The sequence below is a fragment of the Tubulanus polymorphus genome, chromosome 2, assembly GCF_964204645.1.
Source record: "Tubulanus polymorphus chromosome 2, tnTubPoly1.2, whole genome shotgun sequence".
Taxonomy (NCBI): Eukaryota; Metazoa; Nemertea; class Palaeonemertea; order Tubulaniformes; family Tubulanidae; genus Tubulanus; species Tubulanus polymorphus.
Genome location: NC_134026.1, coordinates 2,570,642 through 2,592,986, shown reverse-complemented (window position 1 = coordinate 2,592,986; position 22,345 = coordinate 2,570,642). Strand labels below are relative to the sequence as shown.

The 22,345-nt window shown below is 38.0% G+C and overlaps 2 protein-coding genes and 1 non-coding gene across 3 annotated transcripts; all 3 read left to right on the top strand.

The window, feature by feature from the left end:
- The first annotated feature begins 61 nt into the window (after positions 1–61).
- Positions 62–8,088, top strand: LOC141900440 (uncharacterized). The gene is made up of 10 exons (XM_074787349.1): positions 62–176; positions 748–839; positions 936–1,032; positions 1,742–2,038; positions 2,178–2,320; positions 2,482–2,595; positions 2,683–2,792; positions 2,886–2,959; positions 3,188–3,296; positions 3,541–8,088. Exons 3-10 carry the CDS (start codon positions 969–971, stop codon positions 6,200–6,202), a joined length of 3,573 nt encoding a protein of 1,190 aa, XP_074643450.1. The 5' UTR covers positions 62–176; positions 748–839; positions 936–968; the 3' UTR covers positions 6,203–8,088.
- Positions 8,089–8,273: 185 nt separating this feature from the next.
- Positions 8,274–8,347, top strand: Trnan-guu (transfer RNA asparagine (anticodon GUU)). The gene has a single exon. It is a non-coding gene; the product is annotated as a tRNA-Asn (tRNA).
- Positions 8,348–16,029: 7,682 nt separating this feature from the next.
- Positions 16,030–22,155, top strand: LOC141900413 (doublesex- and mab-3-related transcription factor dmd-4-like). The gene is made up of 2 exons (XM_074787303.1): positions 16,030–16,445; positions 21,064–22,155. Exons 1-2 carry the CDS (start codon positions 16,082–16,084, stop codon positions 21,888–21,890), a joined length of 1,191 nt encoding a protein of 396 aa, XP_074643404.1. The 5' UTR covers positions 16,030–16,081; the 3' UTR covers positions 21,891–22,155.
- The last annotated feature ends 190 nt before the right edge of the window (positions 22,156–22,345 follow it).

Here is a 22,345-nt window from a genome sequence, read left to right as displayed (position 1 = left end):
TTACCGAACGTGCCGGACATTACCGAACGATGGTCACGTGATGAATACAATATGGCGGACGCTCCGACAAAAATTTCGTGATGAAATTTATTCGTCCAAATTTACAGATGTTATTCGCCCTAATTGACCCCACTTGGAAGACTATCACACACTCCACCCGACCACTGAACATACAAGTAAATAATTCATCCCGTGTAAAATTCATAGCATTGATTGAATGAATTTGAATCCCTGAGATTGTTCCTTTCTTCTAACAAAATTCAATTTTCAACTCCAGAAAATCCCATTTCATTGGCATGAATGAAGCGTTGAAATCTTCGTCTCCCCTTAATATTTTTACTTCTTCCTGTTAAAGCGATGGAGTCATTTCAAGATTTAAAGTTACTAATCTAAAAGCCTACAGTCGTACTAATCTAAAAGCGTCGTACACAGAGCACATCCTCGGATCTGTCCTTTTTTATTGTTTTTGCTCTACCAAGTCCAAGACTAATCCTATTGGATTGATTGTATATAAAATGTTGTATATAAATGCAAGCAAAAGCATCTCGCTGATTCACTGAGGGACCACTAATTTTGGTGATTTGTGTTTCAATTGATAACTGATCGATAGTATCAGTAATTTCAGTCAAATATGGCTGATGCTCGGAGGATCAGGCCTAGATAATGTAGAAAATGCCAGTTCAGGAGTGATATGTTTTATTGTATGCGGTTGATTTATCAGTTAATTTATAATTTATTCTGTTCCAGGTTTAAATTGAGCCGTGGATCGGAATAGATTGAATATTGGAGACGATGAAATGATCACTTGATGATTGAATTATCGCGTTGTTCCTCTCAAAGTATGAGTTTTATCGATATTTCACTCACTTGAATGAAACTGTTTTGTATCTTGTCAAATAAAAATTGAAATTATGAAGTCTTCTATAAATTTTTAGACCTGATAGTGACCTCAATAACCAGATGAAAAGATGGAAGTGGAAGAGGTTAACTCTGAAAATGCCAATGAGCCTTACATTGAAATTGAAGAAATAGGTAGGTGAATTACGTTACTTTTATTCTATGGATGAATCTGTGAGGGTCATCAGGTTTAAATCCCTGCCGAGGAGGATGATTGAGTAAACTCAGTCCTGATGATTGAACAATTTTATTTACATGATTTACTTTTTGAAATTTGTTTAAAAGTTCAATCACGGAAATCGAGCGTCAAATCAATCTGTTTCCATCTATGTATTTGACTGTGTTAATCGATTGATCCTAGGAGTGGTGCAGCCGAGTGGTTAGAGCATTCGGCTCTGGGAAGCCAGGTTGTGGGTTTCGAACCCCGTACATTGCCGTAGTGTCCTCGGGCAAGACACTTATCCTCATTGCCTCTCTCCACCCAGGAGTAAATGGGTACCTGGCCCGATAGATGACTCCTGAGCGTTTGTTAGCAGCTCGGTGTTACTTCTCCCCCAGGGAGAGATGACCGATACATGTTAGAGTATCAAATTGGCCGGGGTAATACTACCGAGAATGTAAAGCGCTCTGAGCAGCCTGGCTGGATTTAGCGCTGTATAAGACACATATTATATTATATTATTATTATATTGAATTCTTAACAGATTAATTCAGGGAAAAAATGTGCATTTCGGGGAATAGTCAGGGGGAAAGCAAGTCAAAGTAAAATGGCCGCCCCAATTTCTAATACGTCGTATCAGAAAACAAATAAAACCATTTTCTGACGTGTTGTTGTTTATTATAGTAGTGAGTGAAGTGATACCGGTCACTACGACAACTGCTGTAGATAGCGTCGTACAGGAATGCATGGAGACTGTTCAACATGAGGAAGTCATCACGACGAGTGAAGATGTTCCCGCTACGATTCTGACGACCGCAGTCGATTCTTTGAGCATCAATCCAAATCCGGACGTGCCGATTATGAAACAGAAGTCGAAGGTCAACAAGAAAAACAGGAAACATTGTATTTGGCAACACAAGCGACGAAAACGAAATAACAAAGTCGTCCCGAAAATAAAGATAAAACCAGTCCAACTTCCAGGTAAATATTACATTTTTACATTCATTTTAAGTTTAATATATATGTAGAAGATACAAAATTATGAAGCAAAAAATCATAACTCAATTTAGTGAAGTTGCCTTTTTTGGATATGGCTAATTTATGTAAATATGATCTTCAGATGGGAAGTCATCGACTACCAGTGCATCAAACTCGAGCAGTATTATTCTTCGACGCAAGTCATCACCATCAAATCCTCCATTTAAAACACGCAATCAGACCTTACAAGAATTGTTATCTAATGTACCGGGATTTAGTTTCAAGGTAGGATAGGATTTTGTTGTTTAGGATTGATTGATATAATGATTTGATTCATATAAGAACATTGTAATGATTAAGAATAAAGGGAACTTCTGAGGTTGTCTTACTACGAAACGGCCCCTGTAATGATTTATTTGATCACTGACTTTTTTTCATGCATTCAGCCACGCGTAAGATCTCGCAGAAAATTGAGTACTGCAGCCCAAATTGCTCAAACCAAACAAGGATGTATCGATTTAGAAACTCCTGATTCGATACTTGTGAACACTAATTTGAAGGTCGGTGTTCAATTTCCAAGCCTGTTGATTATTCCTGTTGACTTTGAGAAGTTTTTCATATAGGATGAATATGTTCTGATTTTCCAGGCTTTGCTCAATAAACACACATTCGGATTATTACCTCCTGCGTATCATTATCGTTTAATTCAACTGTTACCGGAATGTGATCGGATAATCTGTGCTGATGGAAGTCTCAGGTAATTCACATCAACTGCTACTGGAAAATCATTCATTTGTTCATGATCTGTGACTCTTTTCAACACAATAATATATATATATATATATTTCAGGTTTAGCGGAACAGGGTTGAATAATGAGTTTTTTACGAAAGCCTGTGTTGAGTGGCGTGAAAGACTTGCCGATGGTAAGTATATAGTATTTTCCAGGACATCCTGTTGTTTCTCGTAGACCGTGAGAGGTGAGACCCTTATTCTCGTACTGTCTGTCGGTATGAGTGTGTGTCTGTCTTTCTAAGCTTCCTAATAGTGGGGCGATCAAGATGAAACTTGCGTGCAGACCAGAGAACTGTTGTCTTGTTGATTTTGTAAAATTCATTTCGGTAAATGTATAAAACTTTTCTTCTTCTGTGTAGGTGAATTTACTCCAGAAAATCAGCTGAAAATTAATCAGGAAGAAGAACGAGAGCAAGCAAAAATTGATCCATGGAAGGTTAAACATTTTGAACCTGTTTGGGGTGAACGGTAAGTGATAATATAGTTTACATTTTCACTGATTAATGTGAAAAAGTATGGAACATCTGCTTTTCTGTAAAGCGTATGGACTATAGATGCTGTTTTCACTTACCTGAACATTTTCTTTAAATGTTATATGAATTTTCAGATATTTAATTACCCCTCTATAACCTTACGAAATATTATCATTACTTAATTAGAGATTTAAGGTTTTGTTCAATAGTGTAGAATAGTTTCCCATTTTGTTTTTAAGCTGTCTCGTGGAGCCTTCATTGCCGCTTGTGAAGTCACCTCCTCCTGCTGTTGTGTCCACTCCTGTTTTATCGAGGAAAACTACTCCACCCATTGCGACGTCGACCCCGCTGAAAATGAGGCCTCCGATGCGTAAAGCCAAACTGGTGTCGACGATGCTGAAACAAAGATCTATAGCACAGAATCTCGCAGTTACTGCAGTATCTACATCATCTTCATCATCGCCATCATTATCATCATCGGTCACATCAGTGACTTCTTCAGTTGACGAATCACAATCTTCATTAATTGATATACCAAATGTGTCTTCTAGTACAAACTTAACATCTTCAGTCGCGGTGCCGACTGTTGTTTCATTACTAACCGGAACTGCGCAGACATCTCCGTGTAAAGTTCCAAAACTGAGCAATGAACTTTTGATCCAGAGTCTGAAGAGACCCGCTGCATCTACGAATCTGTTCAACGAGACCGCCGCTCCGAAACGTATTAAAACTATCGTTACGCCTGCTATAAAAACCGTGTCGACCGTTCAGCCAGCCGTACCGCAACCTTCTCAACCTTCGGCTAACGTAATCAAAGTCACATCCGAATCAGTTCAAAATACGACCGGTTCTGCAAACGTTAACAAATATCTATCGCCGAACTCGTTCTTAAAAACGATACAGACCGCGTCTAAAGGTCAGACACGTACATTAGCGCAAATTAAAGCTCAAAATAAAGCGAAATTGCAAGCGCGTGCTAGCTGTGAGAATAACGCGTTAACATCAGCGCGACGAGTGCCAAATATAATTCAAAATCAATCCGCGAAATCAAAGTCGGCGTCATCACCACCGAGTAAATCGGTACCGGGAGGCGTCAACTTGCAGAGATCTTTACAGATTTGTCAATCGGCGTTCGAGAAAAGTAAGTCGCTGTCGACGACGAACAATCAACAGGGTTTAGTGTCAATTCTATCTCAGAGTTCGAATACCCCGGCGTCCGGTACAACCGCATCGGCGAGAGTAAGTCAGATACTCGCGTTAGCCGCGGCTGAAACTAAAGCCGCCGAAGCCGCTAAAACTCCCGTGACGGGTGCCGTTAAAGTTACAGCAGCTGCCAATATAAAACCGATCAGTCAGAGCGTGCCGACTTCTCCGACACCGGCGTTCAAAATATCTCCTCGATCACCGCAAACTGTGAACGTCAATAAAATCATCGTATCGACGACGTCTTCGATGCCGGTGCAAAGAATTCAAAACATCATTCGAGAAACGCAGGCGAAATCGGTGAATAACGTTTCACCAGCCTCGACGACCGTTTTACCGACCTTGACGAGACTTCCGAGTCTAGTAACGAGTGAAGGCGTCGCAGTCGTTCAGAGTTCAACGACGAAAACTATGCCGACTCTGGTGCGAACGGCGTCGTCGCCGTCGATCGTTCAAATGACGAACGTCGTCACGAACGTGCCGGTTTCCGTATCGTCGAGATCCGCGTCTCAGTCGCCGAAATTAGACGCGAAACGATCGAGTCCGATATTCGTCGTTCCGAGTCGTCCGAACTCTACTCCGGCCACGGTTCAAACGGCGCCGGTCATGCTCGCCGTTACGAGCTCGGCGGCGAACGCGTCGTCGAGTATCGTCACGGGAATTATTCCGTCTACGCAGCAGCTTATCATTGTTACGGCTCCGGTGACGACTAGTAACGCTCGCACGACTACCGTACAGCCCGTTCACATCCAACAGAATAAACAACCGTCGCTGATCGGTCAGGCGCAACCCGCTCACAGACAGTCGCCGAAACTTCAATCGAATAAACCGATTCTTACGTCGATCGTCACCGGTTCGCAGCCGGTTTTGAAACCGATCAGCGTACAAATACCGGCGGTTACCGCGACGAGAAAACCGGTCGTTTCGCATCAGCCGAACAAATCGTCGGGAGTTCTTTCGTGTACGATTGTTAAAAATAAAGACGGAACGCAAACGGTCGTTTATCCGAGTAAGTGTCCGCCTCGCGCGTCCAGCGCTCCGCCGAACGCCGATGAGAATCTAGTGAAGACTTCTCGCAGCGTCGTGACGTCGAAGCCGGCGTCGGTCGCGCGATCGGCTAGCGTCGGCGGTAACTGTTCGTCGAAACTGGAAGAAAGCTGCGCGCATCTGTTGAAAATACTGCGCGAAGAACCGGTGAAAACTAATTCGACGATCAAAATCATCGATCGCGGTTCACCGAAGATTAATATACTGAAAACGGTCGATTCGTCGATGAAACCGGCGCTGATTAAAAACGGTACGAGTAAAAACGTGACGATCGTTTCGTCGAAGGACGGCACGTTTTTGACTCCGACGAGTGTAACGAACGCCTCGGCGGGCGTGTTACCTCAGAGTATTCAGATCGGCGGAATGACGATTCCGGTCACGCTGCGACAGACGAACAACGTCGTATCGAACCCATCTGTGATTCCTATATTCAACAGCAACGTTCAGATTAACTCGTCTGGTTTGACCGTCGCTCCATTGCAGAATTCGAATATGATATCGTCGAACAATTCGATTTCCGATAATAATCAGGGTGGTAATTGTGCCTGCAGTTTGAAAGCGATGGTCATGTGTAAGAAATGCGGCGCTTTTTGTCATCACGACTGTATCGGGCCTTCAAAACTATGCGTGACTTGCTTAATCACTACTTAGTCAAATAAACTAACAACCAGCGTACACTGATACACACACATGTGGATTTCAAGTTCAACTGAAATAACTGAAAATTAACAACAGTAGTCTGCGCCTGTAGTGGTACCGGTCTAATCGGTTGTCCATTAAAACTGGTAGAATGATTAAAAGATTTTCTGCCCCTACCATCTGTCAATGTGAAAAAATCTGAAAAATCTACACTGGTGATAAGATAAAAACCCACTATCTACAGATTAAAAGAATTTGAAATATCGTTCTATCCGATCTACGCCGGTGTTTGTCTATATCATTTTGCCCATACATGCGGTACTGCTATTAGCAGAGTCTTCTGTTAATTTATGTAATTTTGATTCTTGAGTGTAATGTCATTTCACAACTGTGAAACTGGGCTCCGATACTTTGAGTGTTTTATATGTAATATCGATACTGATTATATTATCAGAAAGCCAAATACATTGTAGAAAATAATTGTAGAAAATTGAATGTGAATTGATTGCCATCATTGTCAATGCGATATGTTATTTATTCATGATGAAAATTATAATTACGATTTAGCTATTTCAAGCATTGTACAGGAGACCCAGTTTCGCTGTATTCAGTTAAATCATTTGGTTAATTTATGCATCTGTATAACGGTTGTTACATATAGCTGGTTGTATGATGTGAATTCTTTGTTTTTTGTCGGAAAATAGAATAAGCGTTAAATCCACTGCCTGCTTAAAGGTAAATGTAAATATGTGTGATTCCTTTATTTGCATTATTTCTAGTCATGTAAGATTGACTTTCGAATTTTCATTGTTTGGTTTGAAAATTGAAAACTCATTTTGTGTGGTGAATGGATTTATGTAGATGTGTCTTCGATATGGAGTGTTTTTATGAACATTGAGTGCTTGATAAAATGACTAATTATTTGTATTATAGATCTGTGTACTTGCATGACATGGCAGCAGATTCATAGTCAAGTTTAAATTGGCTATAAATGTTTTCTGATTATTACGGTTTTGCGTCATTTTGTAATTTTTTATGTTCCCTGAAGTTGTTTGAGAATTCTTGATAATTCTTCGAGCTTATATAAATTCTGCTGAAACTGAGTGTCGGCTTTCATAGAATAATTTCAATGCGAAGTACTGTTGATGAATTTTTGGATGTTCAACTTCAATCATTAGTCCATTATTTCATTTCAAATGTACCATATTTGATCTGATTTGTGAATTATTAAATAGCCATCAGCTTCCTAGCTTGAATGACAGAATGTCATTTTTCGAAAGCAATTGCATGTTTTTCCAAGTAAAATGCATTTTGATGCAGTATTTAGTAAACCTATGTCTCACATGATGGTTAATCTTACGCTATTATTCCTTAATGTCAAGACAAACTGCAGTTCTTACTGAGGAGATGAAATATGTATATATTGCTGTTTTTTCATTTCTGTAAATATTGTACTATAACTCCTTATTTCCTCGCTCGCCTTTTCTTTTTCTCAATTTGTTGGATGTTTAAATTTGCCTATTGTAAAATAAGTCCGGCCTGAACCCAGTTAGAGAGTCTTGCTTTGTGTGTGTTTGGAATAGTCATGTTCTATTTTCTCTGGAGGTGGTCAGCAAAATATCATTAGTGTTCGGTCTAAATACGTATAAACATATATTTGTATTGTTTTGCATATTCACTTTCTTTCACCACTTGTTTTGGAGTATTTTCTTTTATAGGCAATTTTCGGTCGATCACATGAATGTGGAACAATAATTCAATTGTATTTTGTCTGACTTTTAAAGGTCTACACATGCAAGTTGATGCAACTCTTCAGTTTAAGGATTTATGCGCCGCGTTAATTTCATAGTTCTGCAAATGAATGTACAGCAGTAAATGTCAATGTATTGTAATAATGATGTAAGAATAATAATGAAATAATATGCATTGTTTTGTTTCTGAAATGTGAACTTTGTCTTCTATTTCTGAATGTTCCAACAAATCTTTGGCTTTGTGTTCTCTAAGAAGATTCGAACCTGTAAAGGCAGCGTCTTGCTGTATGACTTGTAATATAGCAGTTTATTTCAGCGTCGAGTGGCACATAGTCTCTGTGGCGTAATTGGTTAGCGCGTTCGGCTGTTAACCGAAAGGCTGGTGGTTCGAGCCCACCCAGGGACGTGATTCTTTTACCCTCAACGTTTTATACTAATCACCTCGTTATCATCAGAGTTTTTTAATTGATGTTCAGTAAACGGAGCATAGAAGATAGAAATCACCATGGACCATGATAAAAAGGGAAAAGCCAGAGAAAATAGCTGGATCCAAGCGAGAATAGCTGGATGATAATGATTATAACCCCCGACCGGTGGTCTCGCGGGTCAAAAACCAATCGGATACCCACAGCTTTATAGAAAGGAAAGGCTTATATTTGACCGTTAATTGTTCCGGAAATTTTGGGAACTATTCGGACTTGATTCAGACTATAAACTGTGTCAATATACTCCGTAGACTCACGAGGTTTTCACACGAGGATCTCTTCGTGTACATCATCTCACGGTCATTCAGAACAGTCAAAGTTTACTTTCTTGACAGGAATGAACCTATCTCTACCACTACTGGGCATATATATAACAACTAGAGACAAAATGTGTTGAGAGAGGATTAATTCTTTACTGGACAATGCTTGATGTACACATCCTGACAAGACGATGGTTTCATCAAACAGATCACCTCGTGGGAAAATAAACTCGATCCGTCTGCGACCAAATCGTGCATCAAAAGACGGATTTGATTGATCGTGAAAGAAGATCATTTCAAATATCTGAAAAACTGATTTAGTATGATTTTCAGTCAAGATATGTTGGTCTATGCTTTCGTTGATTATATGCTCGAATTCTAATGCACATCGAATGAAATTCTACATTATTCTTTAAGATGAAAAACTAAGGCGTCTTTATTCGGTAAATTTTCTATTGTCATATAATGGAAAATTGTTAACAATCCTACCATTTAAATGGCTCGCAATTTCTTACGCGCAAAAAAGTCAAACATTTCTGGGCGAAATAAGGAATCGATGTCTCCACATAACGCACTATATCATTGTCAAATTACATCCGTGAAATCTGGTACTGCGGAAATTATTTAGTGGCCTTTATTTAGCGTTTAATCTTACGCTCGACACATAGACAACTACGTTACGTCAACATTCCATTGATTGGACAGCGAAAACGTTTTCCTCCAGTTTCGAAGCTTCGCTCTGAATCTATTTAACAGCAAATAAAACGTAATTAACCGATGGCGATCGTTTGATAAAATTCAATTCCCGCCAGGAAATAAAGCAACGTTTCAACTTACCGACCAACTTCTCTAAGTAACCAGACGCGTACACATCGCTTCAATGTAATATTTGATTATGAACTATTAATAGTTACCACCCCACATCATTTATATGTTTTCGAATGCGCTCAAACATTTTACATATAATAGGGGTGGTCTGGTTTATCCACACCTACGTACATTTTAGTTTGGGATGAGTGAAACAAATTTTAATTTATTCACGTTTAAATGCGTTAACTTTCGAACACACTTTCATATTTACATAGAGAACGGTTCTTACAATTAATGCATTAAGCCTATTATGTCGTTTTGTATCGGACCTTTCAGATGCGTCATGATCTTAGCATCGAGACGCTAAACGTTTGCTTCTTTTCATGGTAATAACCGGGGATGGTGAATATGTTTGTACCTTGATTCTGATAGGCGTGAAACATTTGCTCGCGTGAAACAATAACTATAATAGGTAGCGTTTCCTATTTCGACCAGTGTTGATTCAGATGGTCGGTTGAAGATCGATCCATTAATCGTCGAAACCTTTAAAACAGTAGTACATATCGTTTTTTTCGGGTGGAAGTGGTTTTGTGGTGTAATTTCTATGATTAAAATGATTTAGATACGCTTGAAAATGGACCAAAATAATGACAGAGTTCATTGCCTTTTGCGCGAAGTGTTCTTGAAATATTACACGTTGTCATGGTTGTGGTGCAACGGATCACGAAAGCTCCACTTATACGATTAAAAATACGAATTTCATTGGAAATTCTATCGTACTATCAACATTTCTGCCCGTTTCCCATAAGGCTATAAACATTTCAGGGAGCCGGTTAAAAGTTTTACCGCCAAACTCTGTGCACCATCGAATGAAATCTATTTCCGAGTATTTCCGAGTATTCACGCCATCCTAAGATCATATTCAATCATGAACATATAGACAGAGTTAACGAATCCATGATTTAATGTTCCTTAAATCATTGTATATTCATACTTATATACACGTGAATATCTGATTTCTGGTAACTTTTCATGTTAATTCATCATAATTTACACTTAACATGTATGACGGTGTGTACAATCTAGAATTGGGTGTCCATCTAAGCCATCAAGATGATGATATTTCTATATAAGCAAACAGTGAACGCAGCAATAACGCTTCATCAATGTTTACTGAAATCGAATATCATCCACTTTTATCATAACAATACAGCCGTGATACAAACAGTTTCCTAGCAATGAACTATTTGGCAAAAATATCAGATTTCTTGCTTTGCATCGTGAGATTCTGTAGGCTTGATGATCATGCGCCAGATCTTATTGTATTATTCCATTTGCATAATCCGTAGTACTAATACTAAGTGTAACCGAGACGTTTCGGTGAAATCAGTGTTGTTCAGTTTTGAATTCAGAGAGGCAGACGGGGGTACCAGTGTTTAATTAATCTTGTGTATCACCAGTTCGATTCAAGCCTCTGAAATATTCATGAATTTCCATGCACACCAGGATTAGCCATTTTAGACAACCTGTGCTCAACTATCCGTGACTTTTCATTTACAGTTTTGTTCTTAGATAACTCGGTCCAGAGATGTTGTCTAGGGCTGTTCTTAAAAAGGAGAAGTTTTCTACTCAAAGGATTGATACTGGAACCTTTATGGGTTAACCTACACAACTGAGCTAGTGTTTGGAAGTTGTTTGTGTGGTGGTGACTCCTGGTTCCGCAAGTTCCATAGTTATTCCACGGGATCTGCATGGTATTTGCCATAAAGATCAGCGAATTGTTTCATGCGAGTAGAGTTTTGGTTACAGAGGCGATTTTTGCAAGTTTATAGATCACTGCCCGAGGTATCGGGAATGTCATAATATTCTGTTGTATCTGGCGTATGAAAATCTGAAATTTGATCGACGAATAAATAGCGGATGTCAGTGCAATGTGTCCTGCTTCATATCATTTGTTAGATTTGGCCGAATGTCCAATTTCACTACATCAATAAGAGGCTGCATATACAAATACTTGTTTTGTTTAATTACATCGTGATTTTCAGGGAAATATGATAGTCGCATTGCAGCGTGGTTTAGCGGTCCACGAGTGATGACCCCTCAAGGAATGCCAACTATTACGCCGATAAAACAACACGGAAACTGTTGTATCACTGGCCCAAATGTGGCGGTGATTGACAGAATGATTATTCGTAGAGTTATTTTCCTAATTTCTGTCATGTTTGCTCAACATGTTTATGACTCGAACTGACTGTGATATTAGCCCAAAACGCTTTGAGTATCCGATCAAGAGTGAAAGAGAGAACTAAAACTACATATATACATATGGTATATCATCGATTTAATTGCTCAATATTTATTTTGCGTGGAATCACATTGGAGCTGCGCACACCACGAGGTATCAAAATATATATATTTGATATTGAGCTGTTCAGAACTTATTTGATTCCATTTCTAACATACATTCGCTTATTATAGAAGAATTATACGTTATAGTTTTATAACGTGAGCTCATATACGAATATTTAAACTTCCAAGATTCAAACTACGGTGGAACCTCGTTACAGCGATTTTGGGGGACCAGAATATCTGTTCGTTATAGTTCCAATAGTTCCGTTAAATCCAGTATGATTATTATTGAAATTATCCTATTTAGGATGAAATTCTCTGTTTGTGATAAACGAAGAACCGCTGTATGTCCGAGGTAGTTATTACGAGAGCGATTCACATAAACTTAAATCTCATTGGGTTTTCATGTATTTGAACAAAAGATTTCTTTAAAGTAATTTCATGCAGTGAGCTCTACATTACTCATGTACATAAGACTTTGTAAGTCAACTTCTTATGACATCACACACCACGCTTAACGGATTTGTCCACGGACTTCGTCTTAAACAGTCAAGTGGATTAAAATCGACCTGAAGTAGACAACGGTATAGGATTATGCGTATTATAGTTAAACGAATTACATCATTACAGTTTTATGTTTATATTGAATATTAAACCGGGCGCATTCCAAATGAAATATCACCGACCGAAGTTTTGTATTTACAGACGGCGTTACGACGAAACGTAATCCTCAAAAGGTTGTAGTTTCTTAAGAATCAAATTAGATCATTTATTCATTACTGACGCTTCTAACAACGGCCATCTCATCTCATATTGTGTTCACGTAAGCGGCTCAATCAAATTGACTAAATATTCGCGGTGTCTTCTTTCAGTAAATTGACGGTGTTTCATGCCATTCGGTATAATACGACCATTTACGGACGGAAATAAGTGAAATTAAGAGTGGGCCTAGTTCGGTGCATCGTGATCATCGCTCAGGCGAAGAAATCACGGAAACTCAGAAACCGAACACTCTTCTTCCATTGGCGCCTGAAGTGCAATATCTGAAAATGTCATTTCCAGCCCTTGAATGCGGCAAGTTTGTTTCCCGCGTGTACTTTAATTATGCCATATGGAATGATCGGCACACGAGGCCGCACTCGAAAACTAAATGGAATTTGATGCTACGATTAGTCGCAACATGTCCCCGTCAAACTGTCACTAATTCGACCAACTTCCGGTGCCATGTCGCCGAACGTTCACTTTCCTGCCTTAGAATAAACAGACGAAATATACAAACAGACGTTCACATCATCATCAAGAATCCGTGTGGACATAACATACGACCTTCACAAAACAATTTAGCTGAATTACCTATAAACTTTCCTACAAAATAAGTATATTTCTATATTGAAAACTAGATTAAAGATATGCACTCGTCCTTCTTAAAATTTGAGGTATTTTTCCGAAATTGGGAAATCATGCATGTATTATGTTCTAGATCACCGGAATCTCAGGAGCTGTAGTTACACCGACTCCCGAATCCCAACGAACTAAATAGAAATGCACTAACTTTGAATCGTAAGTCGAGTCAACCCGTAGGAATGGACACGGGAGGGCCTTGTGGAGTGATACAGTTGCTGTGTGGAAATGTGAAATCATTTAAGCGGTTATTTGTGAACCTGTTGTCTGTATATTTTCCTACCTGTTTCTACCAAACGATCGCTAATACCATTCCCCGACTGTGTATCTGATAAAGTGAACACTGTATACTTGGGGTGTATTTCATTTCGAACTTATAGAGAATATCGGTTTCGAGCCAGTATTTGAACATACCTTTGAGGTACAAAATTAATTATATTACATTTTGCAAGAGCCTTCAATATTCTGATGAGATATACTCGATGAAACGATAAAAAATGCGACTAAAAAGAAAAGAATTAATCTAATGAAAAGGTATCAATATCTTTGACCAACAGGATATAAATTTGTTTGAGAAACCGCAAAATCTATCTTTTGCAGTTGGCGTTTTTGGTATGTTATTGATATTTTTCTTTCGACATTAACTTACACGAAAATAACGATACAAGAAACGAACGTCGAATATCGCAACAGATTGCGGCAACTAAAACGTTTGGCCATAACCATATATACGGACACCTGCGCTTATATATTTGGTCAAGTGTCAGTTTGAATGTGAACAAAACTTCGTGCGTGATGTTCAGGCGATGTTGGACTGATTGCAGCTTATCAGTCGCTTGTTCTATTGACGATATAACTGAGGGCAAATATGAATTAATTCGCAAATTGTCACTTAACAAGCAGCGTTATCTGGTTGAAGTCTCACTGATGGTCTATCTGGTGATATGACTGTGACAACTACACAAATATTATCAAAATAGACACATTTGAATGTGTCGATCCGTCAGGGTTATTTAGTACTTGCTTGATTTGACAGTTATGATATATCACGTTTTGGAAATTTGCACACAATTTTCTGGTTTCCGCTTGGTTCTGTAATATACCTTGATACTGTTATAACATAAACTATAGGAGAGATAATAGTCTATATAGTTATAACAACATTATATTGTCATCTGCATTATATAAACAGCAGTGAACCCGTCGAACCAGAGCCATCATCATGGCTCAATCATCGCCAGAAACGTTGGTCTCAATAAATCTTCAATTTCATAACTTTTTAGTCTTCAAATGTGGGATTAACCAATCATATTTTCCCCGATTAGTTTTTTTAAATAACTCGTTCATATATACTCGTACATGTGTGATATTTGGTTACTGGTAATTTTATTTGTACCATATTTGTATTATATCAGGTTACATTAGTTCGTATTCATTCTCTAATGCTGCCTCAGTGTATGACGCCATGAAGCAGATATTCAATCGTTAAGAATTATAATATATGTAATTATGTTACAAAAACGTCTTATTCTTGTAAAGCAGCACACTCGTTAAGTATTCAAAAATATTTATGAAACATTTATGTATATTTTCTGTATGTCCGCATAAGGTAAAAATACTAAAAAAATGAGATATAAGTCATTAATGGATAGTTTCTTTTAATCACTTAATTAATGGAGAAAAAATAAAATTTTCAGCTTCCTATTGGACAAACACAACGGACAGGTGATTGGTAAAATAATATCGATTCTGATAATCAATAATCATACTGATAAATAATACAGGTCTCAATTACTATCATAATAAGAGAAAATCGATAATTCTGAACTGCTCTGAGTTCAGTGAAACTAGACTAGACTATAATTTTGTTCATCCAAACGCGCGTGAACTTTATCTTTATCTGAAGTTATTTCCCCTGAAATATATGTTTTCTGTCAATCATTTGAAAGTCGTTTGAGAAAATTTCCACATGTGTCATTATTACCGCGTTGTGTGTAAATGAATAGTACCACTTGCCACCAGATTGTTTTTGACCAAACAGAAATTTAATTAAAAAAAAGAACTATTTCATGATTTTATCAAAACAAAAAAAAGGTTCTTTTTTCAGACCCATATTTTGGGCGCATCTGAGCGAAAGTATGTTATTTTGCTTTTTGTAGAATATTCTACAAATTTGACAAAAAATTATTCTAGATTTATAAGTACTAATTAGGACGTTGAAATAACGCACCGGATTTGGTTGTCGATGTTTATTGTCCAGTTAAACACGGCCACAGGAAATGAAAATCTGATCAACAAAAGTAAGACATTAGACTCTTGTAACCTCTCAAATGAAATAAAGACGCGCAAAAACCCACCCAGATGGTGTTAAAACATCTTAAAAGGAAGACACGTTTTAAGTCAGGGAACTCCTAAAGATATGTCTTCAATTCTGACAATCTACGAACAATGGAAGATGACGGAGCTATTTGTCGCCTATTGTACGTAAATCTATCGCTTAACGTTTGATGTACCGTTTACCGTAAGAAAACAACATTTAAACTCGTATATCATTACACCATTTCAACCATTGTTGTCTTTAGAAACTGAGAACGCCAGTAGATTATTGGCAGCGAAAGTGGCAAGCTGGAAACAAACATAATGTTCTATTCCGACCAATCATAGGCTGGGTTGTTGTCTGTCACAACTGTTGGCCAATTAGCGCGGATCGAGTCGCTTCGCATACGGTGGATAAGGGGTATCGAACGCGTTTATAAGCCTTATCTTCGTTTTGATACCATCACTAGATTGAAATATTTTGTGAACTATAGAGAAGTTTTTGTACGAAAATCCTGCATGCAGAACAACTTTCTTCGCGACATGGAGATGTACCCGATGACCGAAAAGGGTGCGCGTAAGCCCAAATGCGCGCGGTGTCGGAACCATGGTATGGTATCCTGGTTGAAAGGGCACAAGAGACATTGCGGATTCAGGGATTGTACGTGTCCCAAATGTAACCTTATTGCTGAAAGACAGCGGGTGATGGCGGCCCAGGTGGCTCTAAAAAGACAACAAGCTGCCGAAGATGCGATTGCTTTGGGTTTGAGAACGTGCACCGAAGGCTCATTACCAGTGATGACCGCTGGTCCATTATGGGGACCAGGCACTGTTACAGCTCCTTTAAAATGCGCATCAGAAATGGACGATGGAACTAATACAGGTAATTACAAGATAATAGCTACAACGGTGCAGGGTTAATGGTTAAAAAAGAATGAACAAGAGTTACTTAGTTGTTTGTACCTATCAGATTTACTGAACGAGAAACCCGCAATTTGGGAAATCTCTTTCACTGAATTTAGTTGCGAAGAAATCGTAAACTTAATCATCACGGGATATGCACTTCAGTTTAGAATCTTTAACAAGAGCTACGATTTCAATAAAACAATTTCGTCATTGAAAAATCCTGATATAGAAATGATGAAATGGCATGAATTTTGATTCAAAAACAGAATGAAAATCTTAAATTGAAGGCATTTTCTATCTCGGTCAGTCGGCAAAAAACGTTTCAACGCTTCGCTGGTTACAAGGTCTTCACAAATGATTTCAAAGCATTCTTTCAGCGGCATCATCCCATTATTGAAGTTAAGCATTTTTTTCACAATACTTATTATTATGTCACTTGTCACAAAGGTTTTACATAGGTATTTTTAGACGCGGTATTTTATAACGGTTTATGTATATTCAGTGAACGAATGACGAATGGATGTTATATCAATAGGCAAAGCAAACATCACCTAAAACGTTGGCTATGTTAGTTTTATACGACTAAACATCTTTTTTTTTCAAAAATAGAAGAAACGTAGTTGGTACCCACCAACAAGTACAAGGGCGTGTGCATTTTTCTTTTTGAAGCACAACGGCATCTTATTCAGCAATACCACAATTTTAAAATCATAAATTAATCAGGAGATAAAAGTTAATTTACTTAAATTCATATCTTCTTATTAAGAACGATATCTGCGATATCCAATATTTCATAGTATTACGCGGTTAAGGCCGTTTTGTAGAAACTTTTCATACGTATAACGACAGATGATATGAGTTTTTCTGTGTGGCCTTATTTTCCCAACACGTTAAACCTCCGAGGGGAGCATGTGAAACATCATTGCTAATGTTGAACACTACTTTTTATGATCGTATCAAAAATCATTTACTTAGAAATCTTCGAGTAAAGTAATGAGAATTTCATATTCAAACAGATTCTAACTCTATAAAGTTTAATGCGTGGAATATCGTCTGCTAAAATAAAACTCGGAGATGATGGAAATATATTTTAAGTAGCGTATAACGTAATCAGACCACCTGGATATATTTTATGAAAAAGGCTCCCTTCAACCTGTCGTAGCGTACTTCAACTTATCAACACACTTCCAGCAACATAAACTAAAGAGTTCACTGCCAGAAATGTTATGTTTTCACCAACTTATAGTTTATAATTGTAGCGAGTCGCCGGCAATGTAAAATCTGACATATTGAAGTGTTGGAAATAGTTCGTCTTTGATTTCGTATAAACTTTCTTTGGTTTGATAGAAATGTTATGTTTTATGAAGGGCGCTACAAATAGCTCCCATCGACTTGAGTTGACTCGTGGCGAATCAAAAACACGTTAAACTGACGTTTTGAAGAGTTCGGATAAATTTGCCCTTTGATTTTATGTAAATCTTTGTTTTAGGGCGAATTGTAGCGAATCTCCTATATATATACATAGTACAGATGCGAAAAAAAATCTACTTAACTTCTGCGATGTTATCGGTTGGCACGTAAAGATGCCGATTCTAGTGAATTTAAATCTGATTCCTTCTGATAGCCAGTCAAGAATCTGCGAAAAAACCTCCGAGCAAAATAACGGAAAAAATGCCGACGCATGAATCCGATATTCTGGAATCTAACAGAATGAGCCTCTCATTATCATTTGTTCTTACATTTATGTTTACTTTACATAAGAAATAATTTGTATTTCTTATACCGTAGCAGTTTTGAAACCTAAATTTAAGTTTGAAAAAAATATACATTTATTTTCAATGTATCATGTGTATCGTTGTGAGGATTTGGAAATGCAAACAACTCTTAATCAAATTCTCAAACATACATTTGTTAATCCGTTGAAGAAAGAAATCAAGAAATGCAACAAAATTAGCATTTTTTGTATGTAATATGGATCCGACAGCAGTAACCTAGGCATTGATTATAACTGCTGTAGACAATCTTTTACTGCGCGGACGAAAAAAACCAATCTGTTTATATTAATCGCTAATACCGACGTCCTAATGTCGGTAGGAACGGGAAAAAAACATATCAGATATCAAAACCGCGCAGAAAAATACATTTAGCAAACACGGCGACAAGTCTCAGTGAATTAATTCAACCAAATTTTGAGTAAAAGTTGGAGAGATCGAATTTGTATCGTACCGCAGATGTACACCAGGTTTTGGGCCCCAACAACGAATATCTCGTTTTACATATATCACTTATATATACCGATTCCGGGAACGCTTCAACGATTCTGTTGATTTTGATGTTAAATTTAACCATCGATAAAGATCACTGTTACAGTCGAAATCAATATTAGCGATTTTATCATCGCGAGAATCTATTGAAACAGTTGCGAAAAAAATTTGAATAATTTGAATTTGAATAACGCAATGTTTGAGTATGGATGAAAGTGTAGGACTCATTCATTAAACCATCCGTATACACGACTGTACGAAAGTTAAATACCACATACATATATATATCATTTTAAACAATTCAATTTACATTTTTGAAGTGGTGAATGTATATCGTGTATTTACAAAATCATCACTGATCGAAATTTTGGTTCAGCAATGTACACAATTAGAGTGAAAACTTGTTTAAACATAGCTATGCATGAGAGCTCTTGACTCGATTCAACAGTATGGACGATGTATTTTCTCTTGAAAAGGATGACAGCTGAAGACCTGTTGTTATAGTTGTTGTTCTCATAAAATAACACCTAATTTAACGTGTGTCTGGCCCCAGGTGATACGAGATGTACCTGCAAACAGGTGTAATGACACGCGTTTTCACTACAGAATCCAGTTAAATTGTGTAATTTCAACAACACTAGTGTTTTCAAAGATGTCCGTACCGAAATGCACCAACGACTTGCAAAACAATAGGTCTGCATCTGGTTTAAAAGTTGCTTTAGTTGAGGCCTTCATCGAAATCAATTTAGATTATATAGTCGCAGTCTGTAGTATAAATACAAATACCAAAATTTCAACGAACAAAAACTAGAAAATCTGTTTCACCGATGTTTCAGATAGATTACTTTTGTCCAACTTCAGCAGAGACTCATTCGTAAATGTTGTGGGTCCTTCGTGTTCTGGATTTATATTCATAGATTCAGGCTTCTAAATTGAAACGAGTTCGATGTTTTTTGTAACTATTTCTCTATCTCATCTCAAACGTTCCAGGGATGAAGGCAGGTGCCTTTTTTACCTCCCAGATTGTATACATTATCTTAAAACGCGCCCAACTGCGCTTGAAATCTTGTTACACTTCATCGTGCACTCAAATGCTCACAAGTTTGTTACTGATGTCAACTGATTTTACTTCGCTCCCGTCGAGCGCTCACTATTCCTCTCTCGGACCCCTGACGATTTTCTTTGACTCTGAAACCGTATATATTGCACATATAGTGGTTATGTTAGATTATTCGCAGTTGGATACAAGCGATGATACAGCTGGCTTCACGCACAAATAATATAACTGTTCGTTACATACCTTTTTTTAATTGAGAAAATTCGATCTAGGCCAATCCAATCCAATACCATCCCATACATTCATTTATTCTATTTCGTAACAAAATGCTTAGGAATATCATATTTTTTAAAACTTCTGTACCCAAATCGGGATATTCAAAACATATCATTATTCTAACACATATTTTTAACGAAACCACATTTACGATAACTATTCATAAGTAATTTAGTGCGAATGAAACGTATTTCAGAGATTTTTCTTTCTGCGGAACCTTGTAAGACACGAATTTCCTGATGAGGTTGAAATGGTGTGTTTATAAGAGGCGTAGAGCGTATCACTTCCGGTAATCGAATAGGTAGATCGTTAGTGGATACTTAAACATTTACAATATCGAAAGCCCTAATTATAAATCAGCAGACGTTCTCATCAATTGATTTACAAAACTGTAAAACTGTAACGTCGGAAGATACACAATTGAAACCAAAATTGTATAGATGAACTCGCTGTGTGAAGTAGTGTCTGTAGGCTTCCCGCTAAGTGCGCATAATTGCAAATGTCAAAACTCACTACGAAGTTTAAAACGTTGTTAATCTCGGCAAAGTTGCTCCCTACTGATCACATAATTGTACACTTGAATCCCAGCAATTTGTGAAAATCTCGAGAGAATATTTTTGTTTTATAAACATATCGAGAAGTAAGAACAAAAAACTCGTGGTAATCGTCGGTGATTGCAGGTATTGCAGACAGCTTGAAGTGGCGACCGGGTGTTTTTTGAGGCTTTGATGACGCGGAATTTGATGTTGACTAAAACGATTTATCCGAACTGGTATAAAAAAATAACACGGGGAGGTGATAACATGAAATTGTACAGTTAGAGATAAATTCTATTCTGAACTTCTCTGTTGCTGGGTGGTAACAATCCGTGGACGGTTTCAATGAAATCAGGGTCAAGGAAAAATATATTCAAATCGTTTCACTAATATCTTGATACCTAAAATCATTATGATCAAGACATGTTTATCTTGTTTTTTTAGAGCCCCCGACTCAGTCAGATACAGTTGAAGATAGTGACGAAGGCCGCGATTCTCCGACAACAATCAGCACTCAAGCAGATAGCAGTAGTCATCATGTTCCGGTTGCGAAGAAACCGCGCATGACGTCAGAAACGACGGCCTCCAGCAGTAGTCCAGATCCTAGTCCGCCGACCGCTTTCAGACCCGGTCGTCTTACGAACATTGAAATTCTCGAGCGCATTTTTCCGTATCAGAAGAAGGCCGTTTTGGAGCTTGTTTTACAAGGATGTAACGGAGATTTAGTAAAAGCGATCGAACATTTTCTCTCGGCGCAAGATACAGTTATTGCGCAACAACAGGCAGACTCATCTAGGCGTAACGGCGTAGGACATCCTACCACAAACATCAACCCGTTTTTAAACCCATTTTCACATTTCAAGCCAAACAATGGACTAAATAATAATAACAAATCTATAGGAGGTATAAAATCAGCGTTCACGCCTCTGTCTAGTTCTGTAGCGCATTCGACCGTGCATTCAGCGTTTTCTCCACGAGCAGCAGCTTTCACTACGGACGCTTTACTCGGTCGACCGTCAGTTTTACCACAAATGGACATGCGTTCTAGTGTTAACCACGATCTGATGGTCGCTCCACATTTTCCGCCTTTCACGCCTATGCCCGGTATGCCGCCCGGGATCGGATCGCCTTTCTTTTTCGCGTATCGCCCGATGCATTTCGACGCGGCTTCTGCCAGTGTTCTCCCCACGAGACGACGTAAACCTTTGGACTCATCGCCAATATCGGATCGCTCCTCGGAAGGCGGAGATGAAGATAATTCCATAAAAGGAAGCAAAGACAACGATTAGTTCCCTCGTGATTTCCAGCAGCTTTCATGGAATTGTGAAAATTATATATAGACTATAACACCTACGTTTTATTTTTTCTACGTAACTCTTCGTGTTTTGTTTTGAATAAGATGCAACTTTACGGACACAATTTTGCTAATGATGTAAATACATGCGATATTGTTCATTTTTTCTGATCGAAATCCGAGAATCTGCCGACTTGAGCAGTTTGAGAATCAAACGAAGCTCGGAATGCGTACGAATTATAATTGTTTGCAATAAATAAAGTGGGTTGGTATCAAAATAATGCTTTTCATATGTTGTTTTTCGTCTCTCTGTTGTATTCTTTATTTCTGATTTTAATGAAGGAATATTCTTGAAATCAGTTCATGCGTCATCTATACAAATATATGCTCTTCCCCGACATGCCGTATACAATAGAAAAAACAGATGTATACAGCGTTGTGGGTTAAACC

What these genes read in the sequence shown, in the direction of transcription:
- LOC141900413 (XM_074787303.1), top strand. Translation starts at nt 16,082, where the DNA reads ATGCAGAACAACTTTCTTCGCGACATGGAGATGTACCCGATGACCGAA. An exon ending in GGACGATGGAACTAATACAG is followed by an intron (nt 16,446 to 21,063) that starts GTAATTACAAGA and finishes CGACTCAGTCAG; the next exon opens with ATACAGTTGAAGATAGTGAC.
- LOC141900440 (XM_074787349.1), top strand. Translation starts at nt 969, where the DNA reads ATGGAAGTGGAAGAGGTTAACTCTGAAAATGCCAATGAGCCTTACATT. An exon ending in AAAACCAGTCCAACTTCCAG is followed by an intron (nt 2,039 to 2,177) that starts GTAAATATTACA and finishes TATGATCTTCAG; the next exon opens with ATGGGAAGTCATCGACTACC. An exon ending in TGTGCTGATGGAAGTCTCAG is followed by an intron (nt 2,793 to 2,885) that starts GTAATTCACATC and finishes TATATATTTCAG; the next exon opens with GTTTAGCGGAACAGGGTTGA.